The sequence below is a fragment of the Muscardinus avellanarius genome (genome assembly GCF_963383645.1).
Source record: "Muscardinus avellanarius genome assembly, chromosome: 4".
NCBI classification, from domain to species: domain Eukaryota; kingdom Metazoa; phylum Chordata; class Mammalia; order Rodentia; family Gliridae; genus Muscardinus; species Muscardinus avellanarius.
In genome coordinates this window covers 52,528,350-52,552,671 of record NC_137789.1, presented here as the reverse complement: position 1 = coordinate 52,552,671, position 24,322 = coordinate 52,528,350, and the positions used below count along the sequence as shown (strand labels likewise).

At 38.8% G+C, this 24,322-nt stretch overlaps 1 protein-coding gene across 1 annotated transcript in view; it reads left to right on the top strand.

Annotated features, from left to right (window-relative positions):
- Window positions 1–17,900: 17,900 nt before the first annotated feature.
- Window positions 17,901–24,322, top strand: part of CPNE3 (copine 3) — a gene marked incomplete at its 3' end in the record, with an annotated part of 38,779 nt that continues 32,357 nt past the window's right edge. Inside the window, exons 1-4 of the mRNA XM_080693639.1 lie at window positions 17,901–18,035; window positions 18,299–18,478; window positions 19,835–19,909; window positions 22,319–22,390. Coding sequence (XP_080549765.1) covers window positions 17,904–18,035; window positions 18,299–18,478; window positions 19,835–19,909; window positions 22,319–22,390 — 459 coding nt within the window. The 5' untranslated portion in view covers window positions 17,901–17,903. The remainder of the gene's footprint in view (window positions 18,036–18,298; window positions 18,479–19,834; window positions 19,910–22,318; window positions 22,391–24,322) is intronic.

Below are 24,322 nucleotides of genomic sequence, written 5' to 3'. Positions count from 1 at the left end.
TTAGGATGTTGCTCAGTGCCAGAGCTCTAAAACAGCATCCTAGAAGCCCTGGGTTTGATCCTCAGCACTACAAAATAAATGAGTAAAATATTTTATTAGTATGATTTACAGTGCTATTACTACCCCAAATTTTCTTTTAGCATCACTGAGATACCCAGTTCACACTGTATTCTAGCTCCTGTCAGTTCTTGATACACTTTTATAGAGAGTTTTCCTTGTTTTTTTATTTTTTATGCCATCATCGGGCTTCTTTTACTACAATTTGAGGTTTTTTTTCTCTTTCCCCAAATTTGCTTTTTATCAGTGATTTATTATGCTAGAAAGAATACCTGTTAGCAAAACAAAGTTAATGCTGGATATGAAAAAATGATTATTTGACTTTTTGACCACTGCTCATCAGAGTATGATTTTCCAGGTAAATCGTTTAGTAAGAATCAGTGCCATTTCCATTGGCGGCACTGGGCAAGCTTAGAGAGTCTAAACTAGGGCATTCCTATTGTGTCCTGACTATTACCTTTATCCTACAGTCTAGCTTTTTTCACACCACTGTTTTCCCTTCATATTCTTTTGTTTCCTATAAGGATTGTTGACTAGGTTAAAATTAAACAAATTAGGTAGGATATTTGGTTTAAGATATATGAAAAGATTGTCCAAGAAGGTTTAAATGACATGTATTTTATTTTATTTAACAGCATTAAGTTTCTGATAGTCATAATCAAAAACAGTGGTTATGTACACATTTTGATTTGATTTTGATAACTAACTACATTTAAGCCAGTTATGCTAGTTTAAATGTCTTTTAAGAAGCTTGGGAGTGGGATGGTATTGTGATTCTTTTAAGGACTGTTCTTTTTTTTTTTTTTTTTTGCGGGTTTGGGTATGGAACCCAGGGGCATTTGACCTCCGAGCTACACCCCCTGCCCTACTTTTTATTCTTTATTTTGAAACTGGGTCTCACTGAGTTGCAGAGGGCCTCACTAAGTAGCTGAGGCTGCTGCAAACCACGATCCTCCAGGTCTCAGCCTCCTGAATGCTGGGATTACAAGCGTGCGCCACCACGCCCGGCTTCATTTTTTAAAATATATAACAACTTCCCAGAATGCAATTATAAATTTTAAAGAGACATTAAAATTAGTAAAGTGCAATTCCAGACTTACCGATATGCATTAAATAGGTAGCAGATTAGTACAGTTTCCCCCTGAAAAATGAAAGGAAACATTACATAATCACTTTAGTCAATCATTTTTGAAATATCCTCTTACCAAATGGACATATTATGTCTAATTCCTGTGCAAATTAGCAAAGCAACATTGTGGTTGCAGTTTGGTGCCCTCAGATTGCTTAGGTGTTTTGAAGCTTTAGTTCTCCATCCCTCTAGATTTTTATCCATGATAATTTTTTTTTATTTTTAGTTATCCATTCCTCTGGATTTTAAAGTGATGATCAGATGTCTGCACATGGAAAGAGAAACTCAGAGACCCACATTTGCGTCTGTTTAGGGATTGGAACTTTTTTTTAAAAAAGAAGTGAAAAAACAAGTATTCCCAATGGTGTTGTCAAAATAAATTTATAAAATATCTAAAATTATACTTCACATCCAGTATTCTTTCGTCCTTCCTTTTCCTGCTTTATTTTTCTCCTTAGCACTTACTATCACCTAATGTACTATTTATTTTACTTATTTATCTCTGTTGTCTTCTGTCTCCCTATAATAGAACTTATGATGGCAGGGGTTTTCCAGCATCTTAGAATGGCATAGTGCCTAGTACCTAGAAGTCCAGTATAGGTGTTTGTTGTGTTTGTTGTGTGAGTGGTGAATGAATGAATAGTGCTATTGTGGTCAAAAAATAGAAAAGGGTTTTCCAGAATGTTAAAAATAAGCTAGATGTGGTGGTGCATGTCTGTAATCCCAGTCTTGAGAGGCTGAAACAAGAGGATCTCAAGTTCAAGGACAGCCTCAGCTACTTAGTGAGATCTTGTTTTAAAATAAAAAAATAGGGCTGGGAATGTGGCTCCAAGGTAGAATTCCTCCTGGGTTTAATTCCTAGTATAACACACACACAAAGTAGCTGAGCTATATGTGCTTAGCAACCATGAAATGAACATTTTTGAAATCAGAGAACTGATAAACATCTCAACATAGTCTTTGCTCAATATAAAACATTTATTTATTAGTTTTGGGATTAAACCTAGGGCAGTGTGCAGGCCAAGCACTTACTCTACTACTGAGCAATAAATAGCCCCGCCCAACAAAATGAGAATGAAAGTAGTTGTTGCAACATTAAACTGAAGGAATTTTTGTATCATTGTTCACCATAAAGTGGAGAGGAACACATGGTGACAAAATGTGCGGTGACTGGGGTGACTCTTGTCCAGTTAAATATTACACATGCCCAGGGAAGAGGAAAAGAGAAGCCGAGGTTTGCAAAGTATGCATTTAGAGTCAAGGCATAGTGGTTACTAAGGCAGGTGAGACACCCTGATGGTTCAGCATCCTGGAGATTCCAGAAGGTGTGAAGTTCTTTAAGTGCTCTGAAGGGAAGGAGAACCCAAGGGATGTTAGTCTCAGAAGGATGATGCACCTTCATATACTACCCCTGCTGCCTTTTACATGGCTGGCCAGCAGCTTGACTTGAGTCTTTACAATTTTAAAACTTTCAGCTGAACATCCTGGGGTTTTTAGCTGTGGGATGCAACTTTTGATTTTTATTGAGGGTAAAAGGTGATTTATTTTGTACTTTATAGCTACCTTTGCCAAGATGCTTGCTTCATGCAGTGAGACAATATTGAGATTTATCATCGTTTCTCTCCCTGCCCCCCCTCTCCTTACCTGGGATTGAATCCAGGGCTTTGCACACGCTAGGCAGGTGCTCTACCGCTGAGCTCTATCCCCAGCCCCTGTTGTCACTGCTTCTAACTTCTAAGTGAGCTTTTTTTTAGTTTTGTTTTTAATTTGCAGTGCTAAAGATTGAACCCCAGGGCCTTAAACATGCGAGGCAAGCACTCTGAGATGTACCTCTTGCCGTGCTCCTAACTTTTAATACCTCACTCAATGAATGTATGGTGAAATGTTTCTTTGATTGGCTTGAAAAAAAAATTGGTGACATTTCTAAAATGGGTGTACAATGGCTAAGGGATTAGAAAAGTAATATAACATGAAACATATTAACTGAACTCTGTAGCCTCTGAATCATGGGCTAGAATAATACATCTTGAAGCAGGGGGTGATGACACACACCTGTAATCCCTGCTGTGGTGGAGACTGAAGCAGGAAGATTGCAAGTCAGGTCAGCCCTGGCAATTTAGCAAGATCTTGACTCAAAGTAAAATTGAAAGTGGCTGGGGATGTAACTCAGTAGTAATGAGGCTCTGGGCTTAAACCCAAGTATTGGGGGTCAGGAGGACAGAATATTGTATTTCAGGATTTTTTAGAGAAACTAAGGAAGGGATTTGGTTGGTTGCTCACTTTGTAGCAGTACTGACAAGATCAAACTGTACATACTTCATATTTTTAAAGTAAGAATGGTCCAGTGTCAACACTTTTGTATTAACTCCTGCTTTCCCTAATTCTGTGTGTCTAAGTATTAGGATTGTGTCACAATTTAGCTTTTATTCTTGATAGTTCAAGAATATGGAAACTTTTTTTTGGATATGAATGTTGGGGATTGAACCTAGGGCCTTAGGCATGCTAAGAACATTGCTCCACTACTGAACTACATCCCCAGTCCTATTTGTCTTTTTCTTTGAGGCAGGATCTCCCTAAGTTGTCTAGGCTGGGCTTGAATTTGCAGTACTTCCACCTCAGCCTCCTGAGTTGCAGGGATTGCAGGCAGGTGCACAACTTCCCGCAAGCCTCTATTTTTTTTTTTTTTTTTAATGATGTCCAAAATCAGATACCTTTTTTTGCCATGTTATATACTGAGAGCTTAATAATGTGAGATTTCATAAGGTAGTAAAACTCATTTCCTTATTATGCTGCATCTACCTAAATGACTAGGTCTTATATTTTGTTTGCTGAAGTGCATTATTTTTTCAAGTCATCTGAGAATTTAATCACATTTTCAAGCTAATGTACCTAACTAGTGGAGATCTATCTATCTATCTATCTATCTAATCTATCATCTATCTGTCTACCTATCTTTATCATAACAGCTTTTTTGGATAGTGGGAGGTAGAGGCTGAATTTGGGAAGGTTGATCCTTTCTCTTTCATTTCTCCTTTTTTGGTTCTTAAAAATAAATATTCTGGCCAGGCATGGTGGTGCACGCTTGTAATCCCAGCATTCGGGAAGCTGAGACTAGAAAATAGAGGTTCATGGACAGCCTCAGCTACTTAGTGAAGCCCTTTGCAACTCCGTGAGATCCTGTTTCAAAATAAAGAATAAAAAACAGCAGGGGGTGTAGCTCGGAGGTCGAATGCCCCTGGATTCCATCCCTAGACCCCCCAAACAAATACGAATGCCCCTGGATTCCATCCCTAGACCCCCCAAACAAACAAACAAATAAATGTTCTGGTATTTGTTCTTTGTTTTCTGAATCTTTTCATACCTCTTCCTAAACATGTTTCATATTCAACGTAGTTAAAATTAGTGTCATAGAACACTAACTGGAAGAGACATTACGAGTAATTACCTAAAGAAAATGACTCAACTCTTAAATTTCTAACAGTTGAGAATAACAAAGGCCTGGAGAAGTCCTAGTGCTCACCCACCTGGACACCAGGTGTGCTGAAGAAACAGAGTCCAACTTTTCTCACCTCTAATCTTATGATTCTCCTTGTTTGTCTCTTTTATGTGCTTTTAGGCCTGACTCCATACTCCATTCTCATTTCTATTACCTCCTGGCAGGGATCAAAACAAACCAACAATCTAACCCTCTGGGTGTCACGTCTTTACTAAGTGCAAAACAGGTCTGTTTAAATTCCTTTTAAGTAAGACTTTCACTCTCAGAGTCTGGTTGGTTATTTATTCATTTAGGTGTTGGGGATTGAACTCAGGGCTGCTAAGCTTGCATTCTACCTCTGAGCTACACTTCGACCAGAATCTGATTGTGAAAGGCATGTATCCCTGAGGATAAATGTTGCTGCTCTGAGATGGTCCGGCTGAACCCATGTGATAGGCCTATTTGTGCCGAGACACTCTAGCAAAGAGAAAAATGCTTCGTAGCCTTAAGTAATTTACAAGCTAGCGAGCTATCTGGAAGAGGAACTTCTCTGACATAAATTTAAGCCATTCCAGTTCTTCCACTCCTTTGGCAAGTTATTGTTATTCTGGTTCCATTTGTTTAAGAAAGATATTAGCAGCCTAAATATTAACCTTGTAATTTTTTAAATCATATTTAAAATCATATTTTATTATTAACTTGTGTCAGGCTAGATATTACATTTGATAGACTGACTTACAAGCCATAAGGGAATCAATTAAAGAATATTGTTATTATAGTATGTAAATATTAATTAGAAGTCTTAGTGCCCTGAAAGCATTTTGGCATGGAGAAAAGAAAAGTCTGGGCTCTGGCCCTGGTGTTGCCACCTATTAGCTTGGTGACCTCAGGTAAGTAATTTAACCTTTTTGAAGAAGCTCATTTTTTTTCGAATAGACAGTATGATTTTTTAAAAATTAACAAGATATTAAAATTATTCTAGGACAATTAATTATTTGAGTGCTTAACATTATAGTCATAGCAGTGATATATAGTTAGTTCTCTTTATTTAGGCCAGTCCATAGGACTTTTGAAGTTTCAGAGATAATACATTATTTTATAAGCACTTTGAAAATTGTAGAAAAAAAACTAGCCATATGTATGGAATCCTTTACTATATTTCCTCTCCTTTTTCCTTTTAATTGCTCCAGTACGGTTGCCCCTCCACCCCTTTCTGGAGATTGAACCCCGGGGTATTCTACCACTGAACTACATCCCCAGCCCCTTGAGGCCAGCTCACTAAATTACTCAGGCTGTCCTTGAATTTGGGATCCTCCTGCCTCAGGCTCATGAGTTGCTGAGATTACAGGTCTTCGCCATCAGACCCAGCATCTCCCCAGGTCCGTCCTTTCTTTCTTTCTTTCTTTCTTTCTTTCTTTCTTTCTTTCTTTCCTTCCTTCCTTCCTTCCTTCCTTCCTTCCTTCCTTCTTTCTGTAGTGCTGGGGATTGAACCTCAGGGTATTCTATTTCTGAGCTATAGCCCCAGCCCTATTTTATTTTTCATTTAGAAATAGAGTTTCACTATCTTGCCCAGGCTGGCTTCAAATCTGTGATCCTCCTGTCTCAGCCTCACAAATACTGAGGTTACATGTATATGATACCATGCCCAGCATTTCTCTCTATTCTTATATTTAAGAATTAAAAAAAGAATTAAAATCCAGGCATGGTGGCACACACTTGTAATCCCAACATTGGGGAGGCTGAGACTAGAGGATAGTGGTTCACAGACAGCCTCAGTTACTTAGGCCTGCCACAACACAGTGAGACCCTGTTTCAAAATAAAGAATAAAAAATAGGGCTGAGGGTGTAGCTCAGAGGTAGAATGGCCCTGGGTTCCATCCCCAGTATGGGGGAAAAAAATATGAATGGTCAGTGACATCATGAGTGTGAGTTCTTTTTTATTTTGTTTTTATTTTGAAACAGGGTCTTGATAGGTTAATGAAAGTCTCAATAGTTGCCGAGGCTGTTGTACAACCTGTGATCCTCTTGTTTCATCCTCCCAAGTACTGGGATTACAGGTGTGCACCACCATGCCTGGTTCATGACTTATTTCATCGTAGATCATGGTCTTGATCCTCAGTAAAAGCAGGCCTCTTCTCCAGGGAGCTTCTCCAGCTCCACAGGCACTTGGCCCCTGTTGACACCACTGTTATATTTTTTTGTATATATACACAGTGAGGTATTTGTTTTGCTTACATCTTCTTCTCTCCTGTGTTCAGAGCACCTACAAGGTATTCAGTAAATAATTGTTGAATGAATGAGTCTCCTCAATATGATTACAGTGAGCTACAGGACCTTCTATTGCTGTATCACTGCCCTTAGCATAAAAATGGGGATACACTAACCTTTTAATGCACGTACTTATACTTGCCAGTTTGACCTGGGATCCCCAAATAGTGTGGAGGTCTTGGATTTATGGCCATCCTGCTCCTCCCCCACTTTTCTCAGAAGGGATGCCTTTTACTGTTCTGAGGAATCTGGTTTGAGAAGTACTGCATAGGATGTTTACTGCTAAGCTTTCTGGGCCTCTTTTCAGCTGCCCCATTACCTTTCTAGTTCAGTATCCTTCATACAGGGTGCACTGTGGAATAGCAGTTAGTGAATCATGGGATTAGAACCAGAAAAGATCTCAAATATTTCTAATGTAGGACAATGTTAAATCAGAATTCTTGAGACAAAAAGCTCTTTGCATATACATATTTATTGAGCTATAATAGATGCTAGCCAGAAAGGACTGTTTCTGTGGATGGAAGTATAGCTCAGAGGTTGAGTGCTTGCCTAGCAAGCAGGTGAGGCCCTGGGATTGATCCTCAGCACCTGTGTGGGGGGTGAGGGGATTGATCTTGGGATACTTGTTGGAAAAGTCTCAGTTAATCTAAAAAGAGTATTTTCTAATGAAAATTTAGGAAAAAGAAGTCTAAATTGCTTAATTTGAACCTATATTGCCAACAGAGAAGAGAGCTATTGACATGCAAAATGGGTAAAATTTGGGGATATGAGGATCAGCTACGAGGTACTTGCTGCTGCTTGATCTGTTGGGGTTGTTATCTGAACACCATGGGTGCTGTGAAGCCTCCTCCTGCGGTTTTGGGTCAAAGGTTTCAACCCATTAGTTTGTTGTCACTGATTTGGCTCCAAGTTGTTTGCTGAATAGCGTCTCTTTTCTCTTTTCTCCTCTATCTACAGGTTTTGTAAAGCGAGTTTAGAACATGTCAGTTTTTCTCCTATCAACAGATTTCACATTTTGTAGCTAAAGACTATTAAACGTTTATTAAAGGCATTGATGGGTGGGCACTGACTTCTCAATTATTTAAAGACAAATGAGCCGCTGAGATTGGCCTAGGTTTTCTTCCCTCTCCTATGCACAAGCTATGAACTGTTTGTTGTTCCGGTTTAAAAAAAAAAAAGTCCTACTGACACAGTTTAGGAAAATTTCCAGAGCCAAGGGTGACTGCTTTGGCAAATGAATTTTCCATAAATCCCAGAGATTCTCTTATTATTATTATTCCAAGTAACTCTTCACAAACAAGGACGAGAAAGGTACTTTGTGTTTTACTACTTAGAAATAAGCCATATGCTGAGATAATCGATTAAAACATTTGAGTAGTTAATAAATAATTGCTGTAATTTATGGAATGTTAATATATGCTGAATATGCCACAAACATACAGTTGACAGTTTTTTTGTGTGTGTGATACTGGGAATGAAACCCAGGGGCATTCTACCTCTGAGCTACACCACCAGCCTTATTTTTTATTCTTTATTTTGAAACAGGATCTTACTAAGTTGCAGAGGGCCTAAGTAGCTGAGGATAGCAGAGAACCTTCCCAAATCCTGGGATTACAAGCGTGCACCATCACGCTCGGCTTGGGTGTTTTTGTTATAGGAGAAGAGCGATATCTAGAAGGGGGTCCAAGAAGTTCAGAGAGAGGGAGAGGGAGAGGGAGAGGGAGAGGGAGAGGGAGAGGGAGAGGGAGAGAGAGAACGCCACTCAGGACTAGTAGGGTCCTTGACCTATGTGACGGAAAAAACTTTCTTTAGTAGATGCACAGAGACTTATTTAGGAAAGCAAGGAATACACATTCCAGGTTAGATGCAGGCCATGGAGGGAGGGAGAGAAAGAGAGAGACCTTTTGTGATTTTAAAGGGAACTTGGTGACGGGTAGCATGGGAAGCTGTGTAAGGGTGACATCTGCTATTAGATAATACAGGAAAGTCTCTCATTACAGGTTTCTCAAGGTATAGTATCTTTCTTGTTTAAACTTATTGGGAAAGCCGGGTGTGGTGGCGCACGCTTGTAATCTGCGCACTTGGGAGGCTGAGACAGGAGGATCCTGCAGGTTTGAAGCCAGCCTCAGTTACTTAGTGAGGCCCTCAGCAACTTAGTGAGACTCTGTTCCCAAATAAAATATAAAAATAGGTCTGGGAGTATAGCCCGGAGGTAGAAAGCCTCTGGGTTCCACTCCCCACTACCTCAAAATATAATAAATAAACTTATTGGGGATTAACAGCATGCAAGGTAATTATCACAGGTGAGTTTTGGTTAATGTTAAGATTTACAAAGCTGGGCATGGTGGCGCATGCTTGTAATCCCAGCATTTGGAGGTTGAGACCAGAGGATTGCAGTTTACAAACAGGCTCAGCTACTTAGGCCCTCCGCAACTTAGTGAGACCCTGTTTCAAAATAAAGAATAAAAAAAATAGGGCAGGGAGTATAGCTTGGAGGTTGATTGCCCGTGGGTTCCATCCCTAGACCCGCAAAAAAAATAAAAATAAAAAATAAAAAAATTAAAAGATTTACAGATTTCCTAGGAAACTGGGAGTGACAGACTTGAGAGACTGAGACTGGCATTGGGAATGATAGGCCTGGAAAAGAATGTAGAACTACTGAATTAAAATTTTATTTTTTTGGGTAGGGGTTACATCAGTGATGTGTACATGTATGTACACACAAGTTTTTTACCCCAATATGATGTATGAATATAATGCACCAATAAAAAATAAACAAAACAAAACAAAAACAAAAACAAAATTTATTTTCTTCTACTTTTTCTATCTTTCTATGTCTCCTTTCTCACTCTCTATCTCTCTTAATCTCTCTCTATCTCTTTTGGTACTAGAGGTTGAACCCAGTGGCATTCTACCTCCAAGTTATACCCCCTGCTTTTAAAATTTTTATTTTGAAACAAGTCTTGCTAAGTTGCTGAGGGTCTCACTAAATTGCTTAGACTGGCCTGGAACTTGCAATCCTCCTGTCTCAGCCTCTTAGGTACTGGAATTACAGTTGTGCACCACCATACCTGGCTTCTATCTATTTTTTAAAATTTCTTTATCCAATCTCATTTTTATTCCCACTTATCTACTTGTTTATTATTTTGTGGTGCTAGGGATTAAACCCGGGGACATTCTACCACTGAGTTACACTCCTAGCTCTATTTTATTTTTTTATTTTGAAACCAGGTCTCACTAAGTTGCTAAGGGCCTTGCTAAGTTGTTAATGCTGATCAAGAACTTGTGATCCTCCTGTCTCAGCCTCCCAACTGCTGGGATTACAAGTGTGCACCACCACACTCAACTTTATTCCTGTTTTGTCGATGAGGACCTTAAGGTTCAGATAGATAATTTGGCAAAGGTGACACATCCAAGTAAATTGTGGGAAAGAATTTTTATGTATGTACTCTGACTTCAAAGTTGTTTCACTTGCTGCTGTAGATGTCCTGGGCCAGATGGCATGTCTTAGCGAGGCAAAAGGAAGCAGCGAAATTTGGTTGCTGCCTTAGCTAACAGTATATAGGCAGGGCAGTGAGCCATAATTACAAGTGACAATATCAGAAAATAAGATCAATGCTATAATGGTATTGGGGAATATCAGTATTGGCTTTATAGAGGAAGTATCATTTGAAGCAGATCTTGAAGAACTCAAAGGGGCAGAGGGAGTCAGACATTCAGGTAGGCCAGAGACTGCTGTGGGCAGAGCCAGGAATTCCATGCTTAGCTCATTGGACTGTGGCAGGCCTGGGCAGCCAATAATGATTCTTTTTAATCAGTTGGTGGTAAAATCATGATGTAAATGGAGAGAGGATGGTAATAGGATACCTGTTAGGAGACTATTATATTGAGCCAATGAGAGATACAGAAGACATGATGTAGGTAGGATTGTGTCTATGGGTGTAGGGAAAGGTCTCTAATTCAATGTATGTGAGAGATTTGGGATTGTAGAAGGCACAATCTCCATGGCAGCCTTGTTGAATAAAAGAGTAGATCTAAGGGGTGATGGAAAAGTACAAAGCTGATAAGATTTCAGAATTTTCAATCAGAGCATTAAAGAGACCTTGAATTTCACATATCAGACTCTACTTCAAGTATTAGGTCTTGAGCTAAGCATAGTAGCACATGTTTGTCATTCTAGTAGTTGAGAAATTGAAACAGGAAGATTGCAGGTTCAAAGCCAGCCCTGGCAACTTAGCAAGGCTCTCAGCAACCTAGTGAGACCCTGTTTGCAAATAAGGTATATAATCAGACTAGAGGTGTAACTTGGGGGTAGAATGCCTCTGGATTCAATCCCCAGTATCAAAACAAACAAACAAACAAACAAACACCCAACAAAATAATAACCCACCAAATATCAGGTCTTATTTTTTTTATTCTTTATTTTGAAACGGGGTCTCACTGAGTTGCAAAGGGCTTTACTAAGTAGCTGAGGCTGTCTGCAGACCTGGAATCCTCCTGTCTCAGCCTTCCAAATGCTGGGATTGCAAGAGTGTGACACCATGCCTGTCAGGTCTTAATTTTTAATTCCTTTTGAATAATTTGTATTACAATGTTGATTCAGAAAATTAGGGAGACTAGGGAAATGGTTCCCCATGTTTTTGGTATTTCTAAGGGTTATTTGAATTTCAGAAAGCTGTTGAAACCAAACAGTTCTCTGGGACTACTACTAAGTGAACTGTTGTCTAATACTAGTGACTGCTTCTGTTTTTCTTTTATCGTACTTTTTTTTGTTTTGTTTTGTTCTTATTTTATAGTACTAAAGATTGAACCCAGGGGCATTCTACCTCTGAGCTACACCCTCAGCCCTATTTTTTATTCGTTATTTCTTTTTTTCCTGCCAATGATCTCATGATTTATTATTTGTTATTTTTATGTGGATCATTTTGAAAATGGCATACATTCAGACTGTGCTTGGTGCCCCCCCACTTCCCCTTACTCCTCTCCCAACATTGTGTCCAGGTTAACCATGCTACATTCATACTTTTACACATATTCAGGTGTAGCTCCTCCATTAACTAACCTCAATCTTCTTCCTCTCCTGCCCTTCCATTTCAGCTTTGTTGAGGTTTCCCCTCCATTATCTGGAGTCCCACTGGTATTACTAATACTCACTAGTTTGGGCATATTAGAAAAAACATATGTCCCTTCTCTTTCTGTACTTGGCTGATCTCATTTAACATAATGTTCTCCAGGTCTTTCTATCTTCTTGCAAATGCCATGATTTTGTTCTTCTTTATAGCTGAATAGAATTCCATTGTGTGTATTTCCCATAATTTTGCAATCCATTCATCTTTTGACGGAGACCTAGGTTGGTTCCGTATTTTGGCTATTACGAACTGTGCTGCTATAAACATGGGTATGCATATGTTACTGTAGTTCTTTGATTTCAACCCCTTTGGAAAGATACCCAGGAGTGGTACATCCAAATCGAATGGTGGATCCATTCCCGGTTTTCTAAGGAATCTTCACAGTGTTCTCTTCTACTTTATTTCAAAACAGGGTCTCACTAATTTGGGGAGGGCCTCTTTAAGTAGCTGAGACTAGCCACGTGCCTGTGATCCTCCTGTCTCAGTCTCCCAAGTACTGAAATTACAAGGGTGTACCACTCACGCCTGGCTTATCCTATCCTTTTGGGAGTGAAATTCATAGAATCTTTCCTTAGTTGCTCCACCATTCTTTTGCGTAAATGCTTATTCTAACAAAATCATCTCTTTTCTATACTTAAAGGGTATAAACCACTTGTTTTATATTTTCCCATCATAATTTATAGATGAGATATCCTATTTCTCTTTTGAAAAATGATATACCTGTACTGGAAAATCACTAAGAAGGAAATGAAAAGAGCATGTCATGAACGTTGCTATCAAGAAGGTTCCAGCCTGAGGGCTCATGTAATTTCTTCCATTTGCCCTTCAGTCATAATGGGTTTCTAAATAAATGAGAGGCTGCAATCAGATTCATTTTCTGGGGTAAGGGGAATGCTGCTAATAGAGGAAAGTTGCTTACTGGCAACAGTGCAGTAATGTAACCATCAGCAATCTGCTAAAAAATCTGCTGTGTCCAGCATACTGTTTTTGTAACCTTTCTATGAGCATTTTTAAGGAAAAAAATAATGCTCCACTGATAATGTTGTATCTCTGTTGTGACACTGATTTGCAAATAAATCTGGACATTCTCTGTTCAGAGTTCTCCCCATTCTTAGAGGCTCAAAGGCCTTCCTAGTTAGGTGGTAGAGAATCCTCTGCTTATTGTTTTTTGGGAGCTTTCTCAATCCCTGCTCTATGTCTGTCTGCAGAATACTGCTGACATACAACTTACATGACTCCAAACTCTCTTATGCAAAATAAAAGGGATCACACTACTAACATTCCACAGATTCTGTGTTAGAAAGGAAAAGCAAGATGCCTTGCATATGCCAGATTTGGAATTTACTTGCAGTGCCTCCATTTTTACTGATGAGGAATGCTAGGCTGAGGAACTTGAAGTCACTTATGTATGGTTTCTCAGCTAGCACCAGAGGTAGGATTCAACAGGAATATTCATTACTCCAAATTTGATCTTATTCCTGTACTGTATTAATCTGTTAACTGTTAGTGGAACAGGAATACAAAAGAGCAACTTGACGTGGTTTGAAATAACCAGAAAAATTATCATGGAATGAAATAGTAAAAAATGTGAAGCATAGGATAGATAAGAGAGGAAACAGAAGCTGGGTATGGTGGCGCAGCTTATAATCCCAGCATTTGGGAAGCTGAGACAGGAGGATCACAGTTCAAGAACAGCTTCAGCTACTAGGTAAAGCCCTTTGCAATTCAGTGATACCCTGTTTCAAAAAAAAAAAAAAAAAAAGAATAAAAAATAAGGCTAGGGCTATAGCTCGGAGGTAGAATGCCCCTGGGTTCTACCCCCAGTACCACACACACACACACACACACACACACAAAAAAAAAAAAAAAAAAAAACAACAACAACAAAAAGAAAACCTGTGTGTACTTAACATGTACTAGACACTGTTTAAATATATTAATTCATCCAGTCCTTACATCAGTCCTTGCAGGTAGAGACAGATACTTTTGTAGGTAAGAAAACTCAGAGGAAATAGATTAAGGTCACCTCCTAAAATCTTGTATTAAGTGGTGGAATCCGGAGGAGAGCTCAGGCCATTGATTCTATAGCCTGTGATATAGAGTAGTAAACAAGAAGAGCAAATCAAGGGGAGATGCTTCAGGACTGAATACAATAGATGCAAAAAAAAAAAAAAAGTAAAATTGTACAGGGAAGCAGGCCTGAGGGATGCAAGTTTGGGGAACCACAGTGGTGCACGCCTATAATAGTAGTTGGAAGGCTGAGACAGGAGGATCGCGGGTTTAAGGCCAGCTTCAGCAAGTTGGCAAGACTCTGTAACTTCAGCAAGTTAGAGACTCCGTTTCAAAACAAAAGGACTAGAAGTATAGCTTGAAGGTAGAATGCTTTTGGGTTCAATCTCCAGGAAAAAAGAGAGAGGGAGAGAGTGGGGGGAGGGGAGGGGAGGAGAGGGGAGGGAGGGAAGGGAAGGAGAGTAGAGGAGAGGAGATAAATATAGACAAAGACTGGCCTTAAGGGATGCTCACAGTTCCTTGAATGGAGGAAGAAGAGGTACTTATAAGAAACCCAAAAGAAAATAAGGGTGGAAATCATCTAAGGAAGAACTGATTGAGGACAAGATCCTAATATTAGTATGTCAGATTTCATGGATTAGGAGATCTTTAAATAAATTGTTATTTTGGTTTTGTGTTGTTTTCTCTCTCTTTTTTTTTTTTTACCAGTTTCATCTTGCCTCTTGTTATATTTTTAGTACTTTTAATTTTTTGATAAATCAAGGTGAATAGGAATGATTAATGTATTAAATCTATTAATAAAAATGCCCTCCAGTACTGTATGTATGCACTTCAGAAAAGAAATAATCAAGCCGGGCGTGGTGGCGCATGTTTGTAATCCCAGCATTTAGGAGGCTAAGACCAGAGGATCGCGTTTTGCGGACACCCTCAGCTACTTAGTGAGGCCCTCTGCAACTCAGTGACACCCGGTTTCAAAATAAAGAATAAAAAATAGGGCAGGGGGTGTGGTTCGGAGGTTGCATGCCCCTGGGTTCCATCCCCGGACCCCGAAAAAAAAAATAACCAAGCTGAATTGGATGGTTTGAAGACATGCTGATTTTGGTGCTGAATTCTGTATCTTGTTTATTACTTCATAAAGGGACTGTATTCTAACTTGTAAGACACCATAGAATCAGCAGGTATTTGGCAGGTGAGATTTTAAAATAAGCAATTTCATCTTGTTCTCTTCAGTGTGTGAATTTGCCGTAGCATCTTTAGCCTCCCTCAGGCTGGCTCTCTGGATACTCACACTTGCCCTTGACCTGGCCAGCTCTGCCTATCTCCACCTAACTCACTTTTGTGACACAGGATGAGATGTCCTCACTGTCCCTTCTAGTGTCTGGCTCTCTGCTGCCTATGTGCTATCTGCCATTCACCTGTTGGAATTGAACTCTTCAAAGTCTGCTCCCTTGGTGTCTCCTTGCTCTTAATACTCTTTTTTTTTCTTCTTTCTTTCTTTTCAATACTGGGGACGGAACCCAGGGGTATTCTACTTCTGAGCTACACCCCTAGCCCTACTTTTTTATTCTCTATTTTGAAACTAAGTGGCAGAAGGCCTCACCAAGTAGCTGAGGCTATCCACGAACCTGGTCCTCCTGTCCCAGCCTCTCAAATGCTGGAATTACAAGCGTGCGCCACCACTCCTGGCTCTTAATATCTTTTGCACATCTTTTCAGTAGTGTGTATTTTAGCATCTATTTTGATGTGTGTTATAATGGCAAAAAAACTGAAACCAAACCAAACCACCAAAAAACATGGCCCCATGAAAGGATAGAGTAGTTTTTGTTTTACTATAGTGTTACTGGGCAGAGGATTTAGGAGGCAGATTGGAGATTTGGAGGAATTTTGTCATTTATGAAAGAATGATTTTCTTCCTATGTGAAGAGCAGGTTTTAATTTTTTATTTCTTCGAGTAATATAAGCTTGCATTTAAAAGCAATTTCTAGGTACTACTAAGACCAACCTCATGACTGTCAGTCCCCATTAATCTAGACATCTTAAATGCAGTATTGATTTTTTGACATGCATTGAGGGTTTGTAATGTTTTTAGAAAGTCCATTAGAACAATAAAAGAGTTCTTATAAGACATGAGTTGTTTTTTGGCATTGTCTACAATAGCAGTTTTTTTCATACTTGATTAGGCATTTTATACAGCACTTATAAATGCTATTGCCATATTTAAGTACAGTAGGATGGTGAGTAGATCTGTTCCTGTTGTCATAGAATTTCAGCTAAATCTCACAGTGGAGGGCAAAGGACATTGATACTTTGCATTTTAAGGATGTTTACCAGCAGCTCTAGCATAGGAGGTACTTTTCCACCTCCAGAACCTTCTCTGCTTCCATGAACCCTTGCTCAGTCTAGTCAGCTGGCTATCTGGACAGCTAGCTAGGGAACGCAATGCCAGCCTCCTCTTCTTGGTGACAGCTACAGTCCCCTTTCATTCCTGGATTTACCCTAACACTGCATCCTTTCTCAAAGCCAGCCCCTGACAACTGCTTGGCCCTATCCCCAGGGCTTTTCATATATCGATTGGAGGTTGGTTAGGGTAACTCTGGTATTTTTTAGCAAGTCATGAGAGGAGGTGGGCCATACAGATTTGCTGGGCTCTCTGTAAAACAGCAGATTTGCCAACTTTTTCTAAACATTAGAGTCATCTAAGGAGCCAGCATACAAATTGCACCCTAAATTACTTAAGTTTCTCTCTGTGGGACTATGGCATCAGTAGCTTTGTATCATCAGTATCCTCCCAAATGATACCAGTAAGCAGCCTGCATTGAGAACCACCACCGAAAGCACCAGGTAGAGTGAGGAAAGGACAAAGTTGAGGTCTTTTATTCCTCTGGTTTGAGCTTAGCAAAAATTGTTTGAAAACAGAAAATGTACTTACTATTCAGTATATTGTTAAATAAACGAGGAAAAGTAAAATTAAGGTTGTTATTTAATCTGTTCTGTTTTATAAAAATGTTTACCTTTAAGTCAAGAGTCAAGATTATGCTTTCACTTTTTCTGAATGGCAAAATATATAGTAAGGTGGAAAGAAAAGTATTAAATATTAGTTGCCATCTTAAAAGCTACATTATATTGTTCTATAGTAAACAAGTTTTATTTTAACAGGAGAATAAAACAGTAATATCACTAGGATGTACAAATAGACATTCAACTCAGGAGGTTCTTATAATGAATGATCTCATTGTAGAACATTCATGCTGTGAGCCCATTCTGAGAGTTTGTGTGAAGAATTCAGCTCATTCCATTAGGAGTAAGTGTGCTTTTTTTTTTTTTTTTTTTTGTACTGGGGATGGAACTCCCCAGTACTCCCATTTTACCTGGGAGCTACACTCCCAGCCCTATTTTTTATTCTTTATTTTTTTCCCCACAGTACTGGGGATGGAACCCAGGGGCATTCTACCTCCAAGCTACACCTTCAGCCCTATTCTTTATTCTTTATATTTTGAAACAGGGTCTCACTGAATTGCAAAGGGCCTCACTAAGTAGCTGAGGCTGGCCGCAAGCTGTGTTCCTTCTGTCTCAGCCTCCCAAATACTGGGATTACAAGTGTATGCCACCCCGCCCGGTTTATTCTTTATTTTTGAAGCAGGGTCTCACTAAGCTGTGGAGGGCCTCACTAAGTAGCTGAGGCTGGCTGCAAACCCTTGACCCTCCTATCTCAGCCTTCCAAGTTACTGGGATTACAAACATGCACCACCATGCTTGGCGTAAGTGTGCCTTTCAAAAGCCCCATTTCACTTGCTTTCTCTTCTCCTTGGTTTCTTCACAGCTCACAGCTCAAGAGATGGCGGCACAGTGTGTTACGAAGGTGGAGCTGAATGTTTCCTGTGACAATCTTTTGGATAAAGATGTGACATCAAAATCAGACCCTTTATGTGTACTATTTTTGAATACCAGTGGTCAACAGTGGTATGAGGTAACATTATATATTTTATGTGGAAAGCAATCTCAGTTTCTCTTTTGACAATGTGAAAAGTTTATTAAAGATGTTTAAAACCAATTTTATCTGCTAATACAGTGTTTTGGACAAGTTTGCCCTTGATTGTGGAATTCCTTAGACACACAGAAATATCCTTTTGTTTTCTTTCATATATTTATGTTTAATTTATAAAGTTGTTAAAATCCAAGTATACCTTTAATCTGATGATATTTTTGTTTTATATTTTGGGGGGGCTATAGGTTGAACGTACAGAAAGGATTAAGAATTGCTTGAATCCAAAATTTTCTAAGACATTTATTATTGATTACTACTTTGAAGTGGTTCAGAAGTTGAAATTTGGGATTTATGACATTGACAACAAAACTATTGAGCTGAGTGATGACGACTTCTTAGGAGAATGTGAATGTACCCTGGGACAAGTGAGTATAATAGCTGTTATATTCTATTTTGTCTAAATATTAACCAGAGAATTGGGTATTGTTGGTAAGGGTTCATTAGTTTAATTTTTAAAGTTAATGGATGTAGTCAGTTTAAACACAGAGCTTATATATTAATATGGTTGAATTGAACATTGTAGAGTGTATTTTGATTTTCATAAGGGCAAAGGCCATGTGTTTCTGGCAAAGCCTGTTAAGTCTTTTGAATTCCAGGTGCTTCACTAGGTGTTTCAATAAATAGTACTTACGCTCTAGCTGCTGCAGAGTTCAGGACAGTTGTATTATGTTCAAATCATAAATTCAATTGAAATAATGCTATAACATCTATGACATTCTAGCCAGTATGACCGGTACCTTTTGGCCTCTGATGCCCCAACACCATCCTTTTACCAGGCTTGCTCTTCTTCCTTTTGGGTGTGTTTTACACCTCATTTCCCCATGTGCCTTCTCTGACCCCTTAGACTAGTTTGGTGCCCTGCCTTGATCTCATTTTGGCACTCTCTCCTGCCACTATATTTGTATAGTTGTCTTATTCTTTCTTCCCACTGTATGATTGGTTGGAGTGGCTCACTATTTCACCATTAGCTCAGTCAGATTTCTCAAGAGAGATCATGACCATTTATATAAATTGAAAAAGGCATCAGGAAAAAAGGAGTATTTTTTCAATGAGTGACATTTATCATTTAATTTGTCCTTCATGAATTTATTTTTTAGGGTTAAATTGTTTGGAGGTCATGATGTTTCCTATGTCTCAAGGACAATATAGGACTGATCACTTTGTGAAATTTTTACAAATAATATTGGAGAGAAAATTAAAGAAGTATCTTTTTTGGGAGGAGAATCACAGTACAGTTAAAATTCTAGTGAGTGTAAGAGATATATCAGTTTGAAAGTACCTAGATATATATAATTTTAAGCAAAATAATATTTTGCAGAAGTTAAATATTGAAGTGTGTGATAGTTGAAAAATTGAATCTCATTTAGTGAGTGTTTTGAGGCTCACCTTTTGCCTAGAGGGGTTTTCAGCTCAGTGAATTGTGTCAGAGATGAGAATCTGGCCTTGTTTTTTCCATTACAAGGAAAAAGTTAAACTTTGAAGTAATTAGTCAAGAAACAGGTTGGTAGGGAGATTGGATCTACCTGAGTAGTCTCTTTGGAAATCTTTTCCAGGGGGTTTTGAATATGTAGATGCATTTAAGTATCTTTAAAATCTCTAAATTGTTCAGGAATAGACTTACTGTTTCTATTCCTAGTGATTTTATACTCACTCTTTTTCTTTCTTTTAACTATTCAGTTTAAATTAGAGTAGCTCTTGGTTTACCTTTCTTATTTCAACAGATTGTTTCCAGTAAGAAGCTCACTCGACCACTGATGCTTAAAAATGGCAGACCCGCCGGGAAAGGGAGCATTATGGTAAAGATATTTGTCTTTTGCCTCCAAAGATTTAGCAAAATTGAACATGCTGAAACTCGTTGTATCATATAAATATTTAGTCATGCTTTATCATTTGATCTTGAATGTTTCCTTCTATCCACCCTTGCCTTACAGTGAACACAAATGGAAAGTGTGTTATGCCAGAAAAGGAGAAAAAAGGCAATGTGGGAATCTCTTCAGTTTTTTAAGTTGCCCATAGAGGTCAGGTACACCTTGATGAAACTTGCTCTTGCATGAAATGTTAATTCCCCAGTTAGAGAGAAACTTCTTACTAATCTGAATGGATCAACTCTACAAAGGAAACAGTTCTCTCAGTACATATATTAGTCAGGGTTCTCTAGAGGAATGCAACCAACAGGAAGGACAGGTGTGTGTATGACTGTTAGTGGGGATTTATTAGGTTGGCTTACATGGTCAGAAGCTGGATGGTCCCACAGTGGCCATCTGTAGGCTGGAGAGCTGGACAAACTTGTTTGGTTTAATAAACTGGAGCCTCAGAACTAGAAAAACCAATGAGTGCCTTGATCATCCAGTCTGAGGTGGAAGGCCTGGAAAACTCCCTGGAAAATTACTGGCCAGGGTCCACGTTGTAAGAGTGAAGGAGCTGGAGTCCATGGGTGATGGCAGCAGCAATAGACACACTTGTGTAAGAGGAATTAAGCTTGTACCCACAGCGGCTTTCTCCTTCCATCTGTTGTTCCCTCAGGGCCCCAGCCTGTTGGTCAGAGCTGCCCACACTCAGGGTAGATTTCCTTCTGCAGTCTGCTGTCCCACATGCCAGTCATCTCTGAAAGCACCCTCGTGTACACCCAGAAGTCTCTTAATCCCGAGTGTTCCCGAGGCATCTCTTAATCTATATTTACCATCACAATATGACAGCAACCTTCCCTAACGGATTTTATTCCAGATATTATAACATGGCCTTTGAACCAATAAACTCTTTACTATGCCTTTTTATTCTTGCCATCCACCTTCCTACCTAGAGTTTTCATTGCTGATTACTGACCCTGAGCAAACATATTTTGAATTTCCATTTATATAATGGCATGCTTTCAAACACTTTATCTTCTAGAATTTCTGTCCAGATATCCACTGAGTGAAGCGATAGTGTTCTAAATATAGCTATCCAAAAAGGGAAGTCTGCTTGCTGTGAGAACCTTGTTTGAGTGTTCTTACTGTCATTGAGTATATTTTTATGAGTAGCTGTTTGGCTTTTGGTTAGATTTCTAAGGAGATTAGATTGTTCATACTATTGGAATTAACCTTTGTGGAGCAAAAGACAAATTCAATAGTTAGTTTTAAGCTGGATGTGATGGTGATCCTGGTACTTGGGAGGCTGAGACAGGAAGAGCTCAGATTTGTAGCCAGCTATAGCAATTTAGTGAGGCCCTCTGAAACTTAGTGAGACCTATTTTCAAAATAAAAAATTAAATAGGGCTGCGGGTATAACCCAGAGATAGAATGCCTCTGGGCTCAATCCCCAGTGCCATAAAAAAAAAAACAAAGTTAGCTTTATTGCTTTACTGTGGCAAGGTAGACAAAATAATTAGGTGTGTATGTGTGGTATACTGGGGATTGAACTCAGATCTGCACTCATGCTAGGCATATACTCTACAACTGAGCTGCATCTCTACCCCATGGGAATTTGTTTTTGTTTTTGTGATATTGGGGATTAAACTCAGAGGCATTCTACCTCTGAGCTATACCTCCAGTCCTATTTTATTTTTTATTTTAAAGTAGTGTCTTGCTAGGTTGCTGAGAGTCTCAACTGTGCTGCTGAGGCTATCTTTGAAGCTGCACTACTCCTGTCTCAGCCTCCCAAGTACTGGGATTACCAGTGTATGCCACCATGCCTGTCTGGAACTTGTTTTTAAATAGAATATGTTTTTTTATTTATGGTGGGTGAAAAACACTTATTTAGGACTGGGGATGTAGCTCAGTGATAGAGCACTTGCCTAGCATGAGCAAGGCCCCGGGTCAGTCCCCAGTACTGCAAGGGGGGAAAAAGTTGAAACAATAAAACACTGATCAGATATTTTAGTTTATAGAGTAGGTATGATTTATGCATGCCTTATGATTTACACAGTGTTTGGAGGATTCTACCTAGTTTTGTACAGAAAGTATTCTTCAATCTTTCTGTGCAATTGGAAAGACTCTGTTTGGGCAATGACATTTTAAAAAAAAGTTGTATATGGATATGTGGCATATTTGGAAAAACATTTATTTACACAAAACAAATAATGATAAGTCTTTCTTAATGTACCATTTTCTTATTTAAATTTAGAATTCATTTATATTAGGATTAAGTATTAGATTATAACATACTTAGTTCAGGAGAATATCAGAACCCCCCCCAAAACATATTTTCTTTCACTTATCTATTTACAGATTTCAGCAGAAGAAATAAAAGATAACAGAGTGGTCTTGTTTGAAATGGAAGCCAGAAAACTGGATAATAAGGTAGGTATATTATGTAGGTCTCAACAAGGATGTCATGTTTTTCCTCACTTTTATTCCTTTTGGAAAAAGTAATGCAGTTAACCCAAATTCTATTCCTGAGCATGGTGAAAGGTTGTAGTTACTTCCAAATTCTGCTTTTCTCTGTGTGTGTGTGTGTGTGTGTGTGTGTGTGTGTGTGTGTGTGTGTGTTTAAGAAGAACCCACTTCCTTTTGCTTCTTTCATTTAGATGTAATCAATTATTTTGTCTAAATACAAAGAAGAGCTGGGCGTGGTGGCGCACGCTTATAATCCCCACGCTTGGGAGGCAGAGACAGGAGGATCACACAGGTTCGAAGCCAGCCTCGCTGGTTTAAGAGACCCTGTTTCCACATAAAAAAGTATAAAATAGGTCTGGGAGTTTAGCCTTTGGAGTGTAGTCCGGAGGGAGAAGGGCTTCCAGGAACCCCAGTACCACCAAAGTAAATAAATAAATAAATAAATAAATAAATAAATAAATACTTACAAAGAAGAGTTGAATACAAGAATTAGCGTAACTGTAAAAATCATGAGAGTACTTGGATTACTTTTAGGTAGGGGAAAAAAGTCCAAGGGATCGCAGTTCTTGGACAGCTGTAGCTACTTAGTAAGGCCCTCTGCAACTTAGTGAGTGAAACTCTGTTTCAAATAAAGAATAAAAAATAGGGTAGGGGGTGTAGCTCGAAAGTTGAATGCCCCTGCATTCTATCCTCAGACCCGCAAAAAAAAAAAAAAATAAATAAATAAAATAAAAAGTAAAAATAATAAGTAATACATGCTAAGGAGTATATATATTTCAAAATGGAGATGAGCAAAAATGAGAAAATGAAATTATTTGTGGCCTTAACACATGATTTTAACCTCTACATGTGATTTGTACATCATTTCAGAAATTCGTGTGCGTGTGTGTGTGTGTGTGTGTGTGTGTGTGTGTGTGTGTGTTTTGTGTTTATAGAATGGGAGTAAAGGTACTTTTGACCATTCATAGCACTTGAACATTTTATAGAAGGGCCCTGGTGAATTGCAGAGGGAATAGGATATAGTTTGTGCCCTTGAAGTCTATTTTTCATGAACTCTGTATATCTACCCCTGTTCCCTTTGTGTTTAAAAAACTTTGGCATTAAGTCAGGCGTGGTGGTGCATGCTTGTAATCCCAGTATTTGGGAGGCTGAGACAGCAGGAGGATTGGAGTTCTTAGACAGCCTTAGCTACTTAGTGAGGCCTTCTGCAACTTAGTGAGACCTTGTTTCAAAATAAAGAATTAAAAAAAAAGTAGGGCAGGGAGTGTAGCTCAGAGGTAAAATGCCCAAGTTCTATCCTCAGTACTGAAAAAAAAAAAAATGGCATTAATGAAATCATATTGGACTTAGAAGAGTGGGATATAAAGTCAAGGCCCAGATGGACCAATTAATTTGATATGTGATATTAGGGAGTTGTTTAACATGTCTAAATCCATTTTCTTACTGGTAATTGCTCTTCCCTTCATAGAGTTGGTATGGCTAATACTTGGCATTTTATTTATATAAAACTACTTAGTGTTATGTGAATGAGAACTACTAATGTTAACAAGAAGCCAAAAACATATTTTATAGTTCATTGGATCAATTTAATTATTTATTTATTTATTATTATTTTTGGTGGAACTGGGGATGGAACCCAGGGGCCTTCTACCTCCAGGTTACACTCTCAGACCTATTTTATATTTTATTTGGAAACAGGGTCTCTTAAGCCAGCACCACTGGCTTCAAACCTGTGCGATCCTCTTGTGTCAGCCTCCCAAGGGCGGGGATTACAAGCATGCGCCACCACGCCTGGCTATTATTTATTTATTTTTGATATTGAGAATTGAATCCAGGGATATTATACCTCCAAGCTATACCCTTAACTCTTTTCATCTTTTTATTTTGAGATAAGTT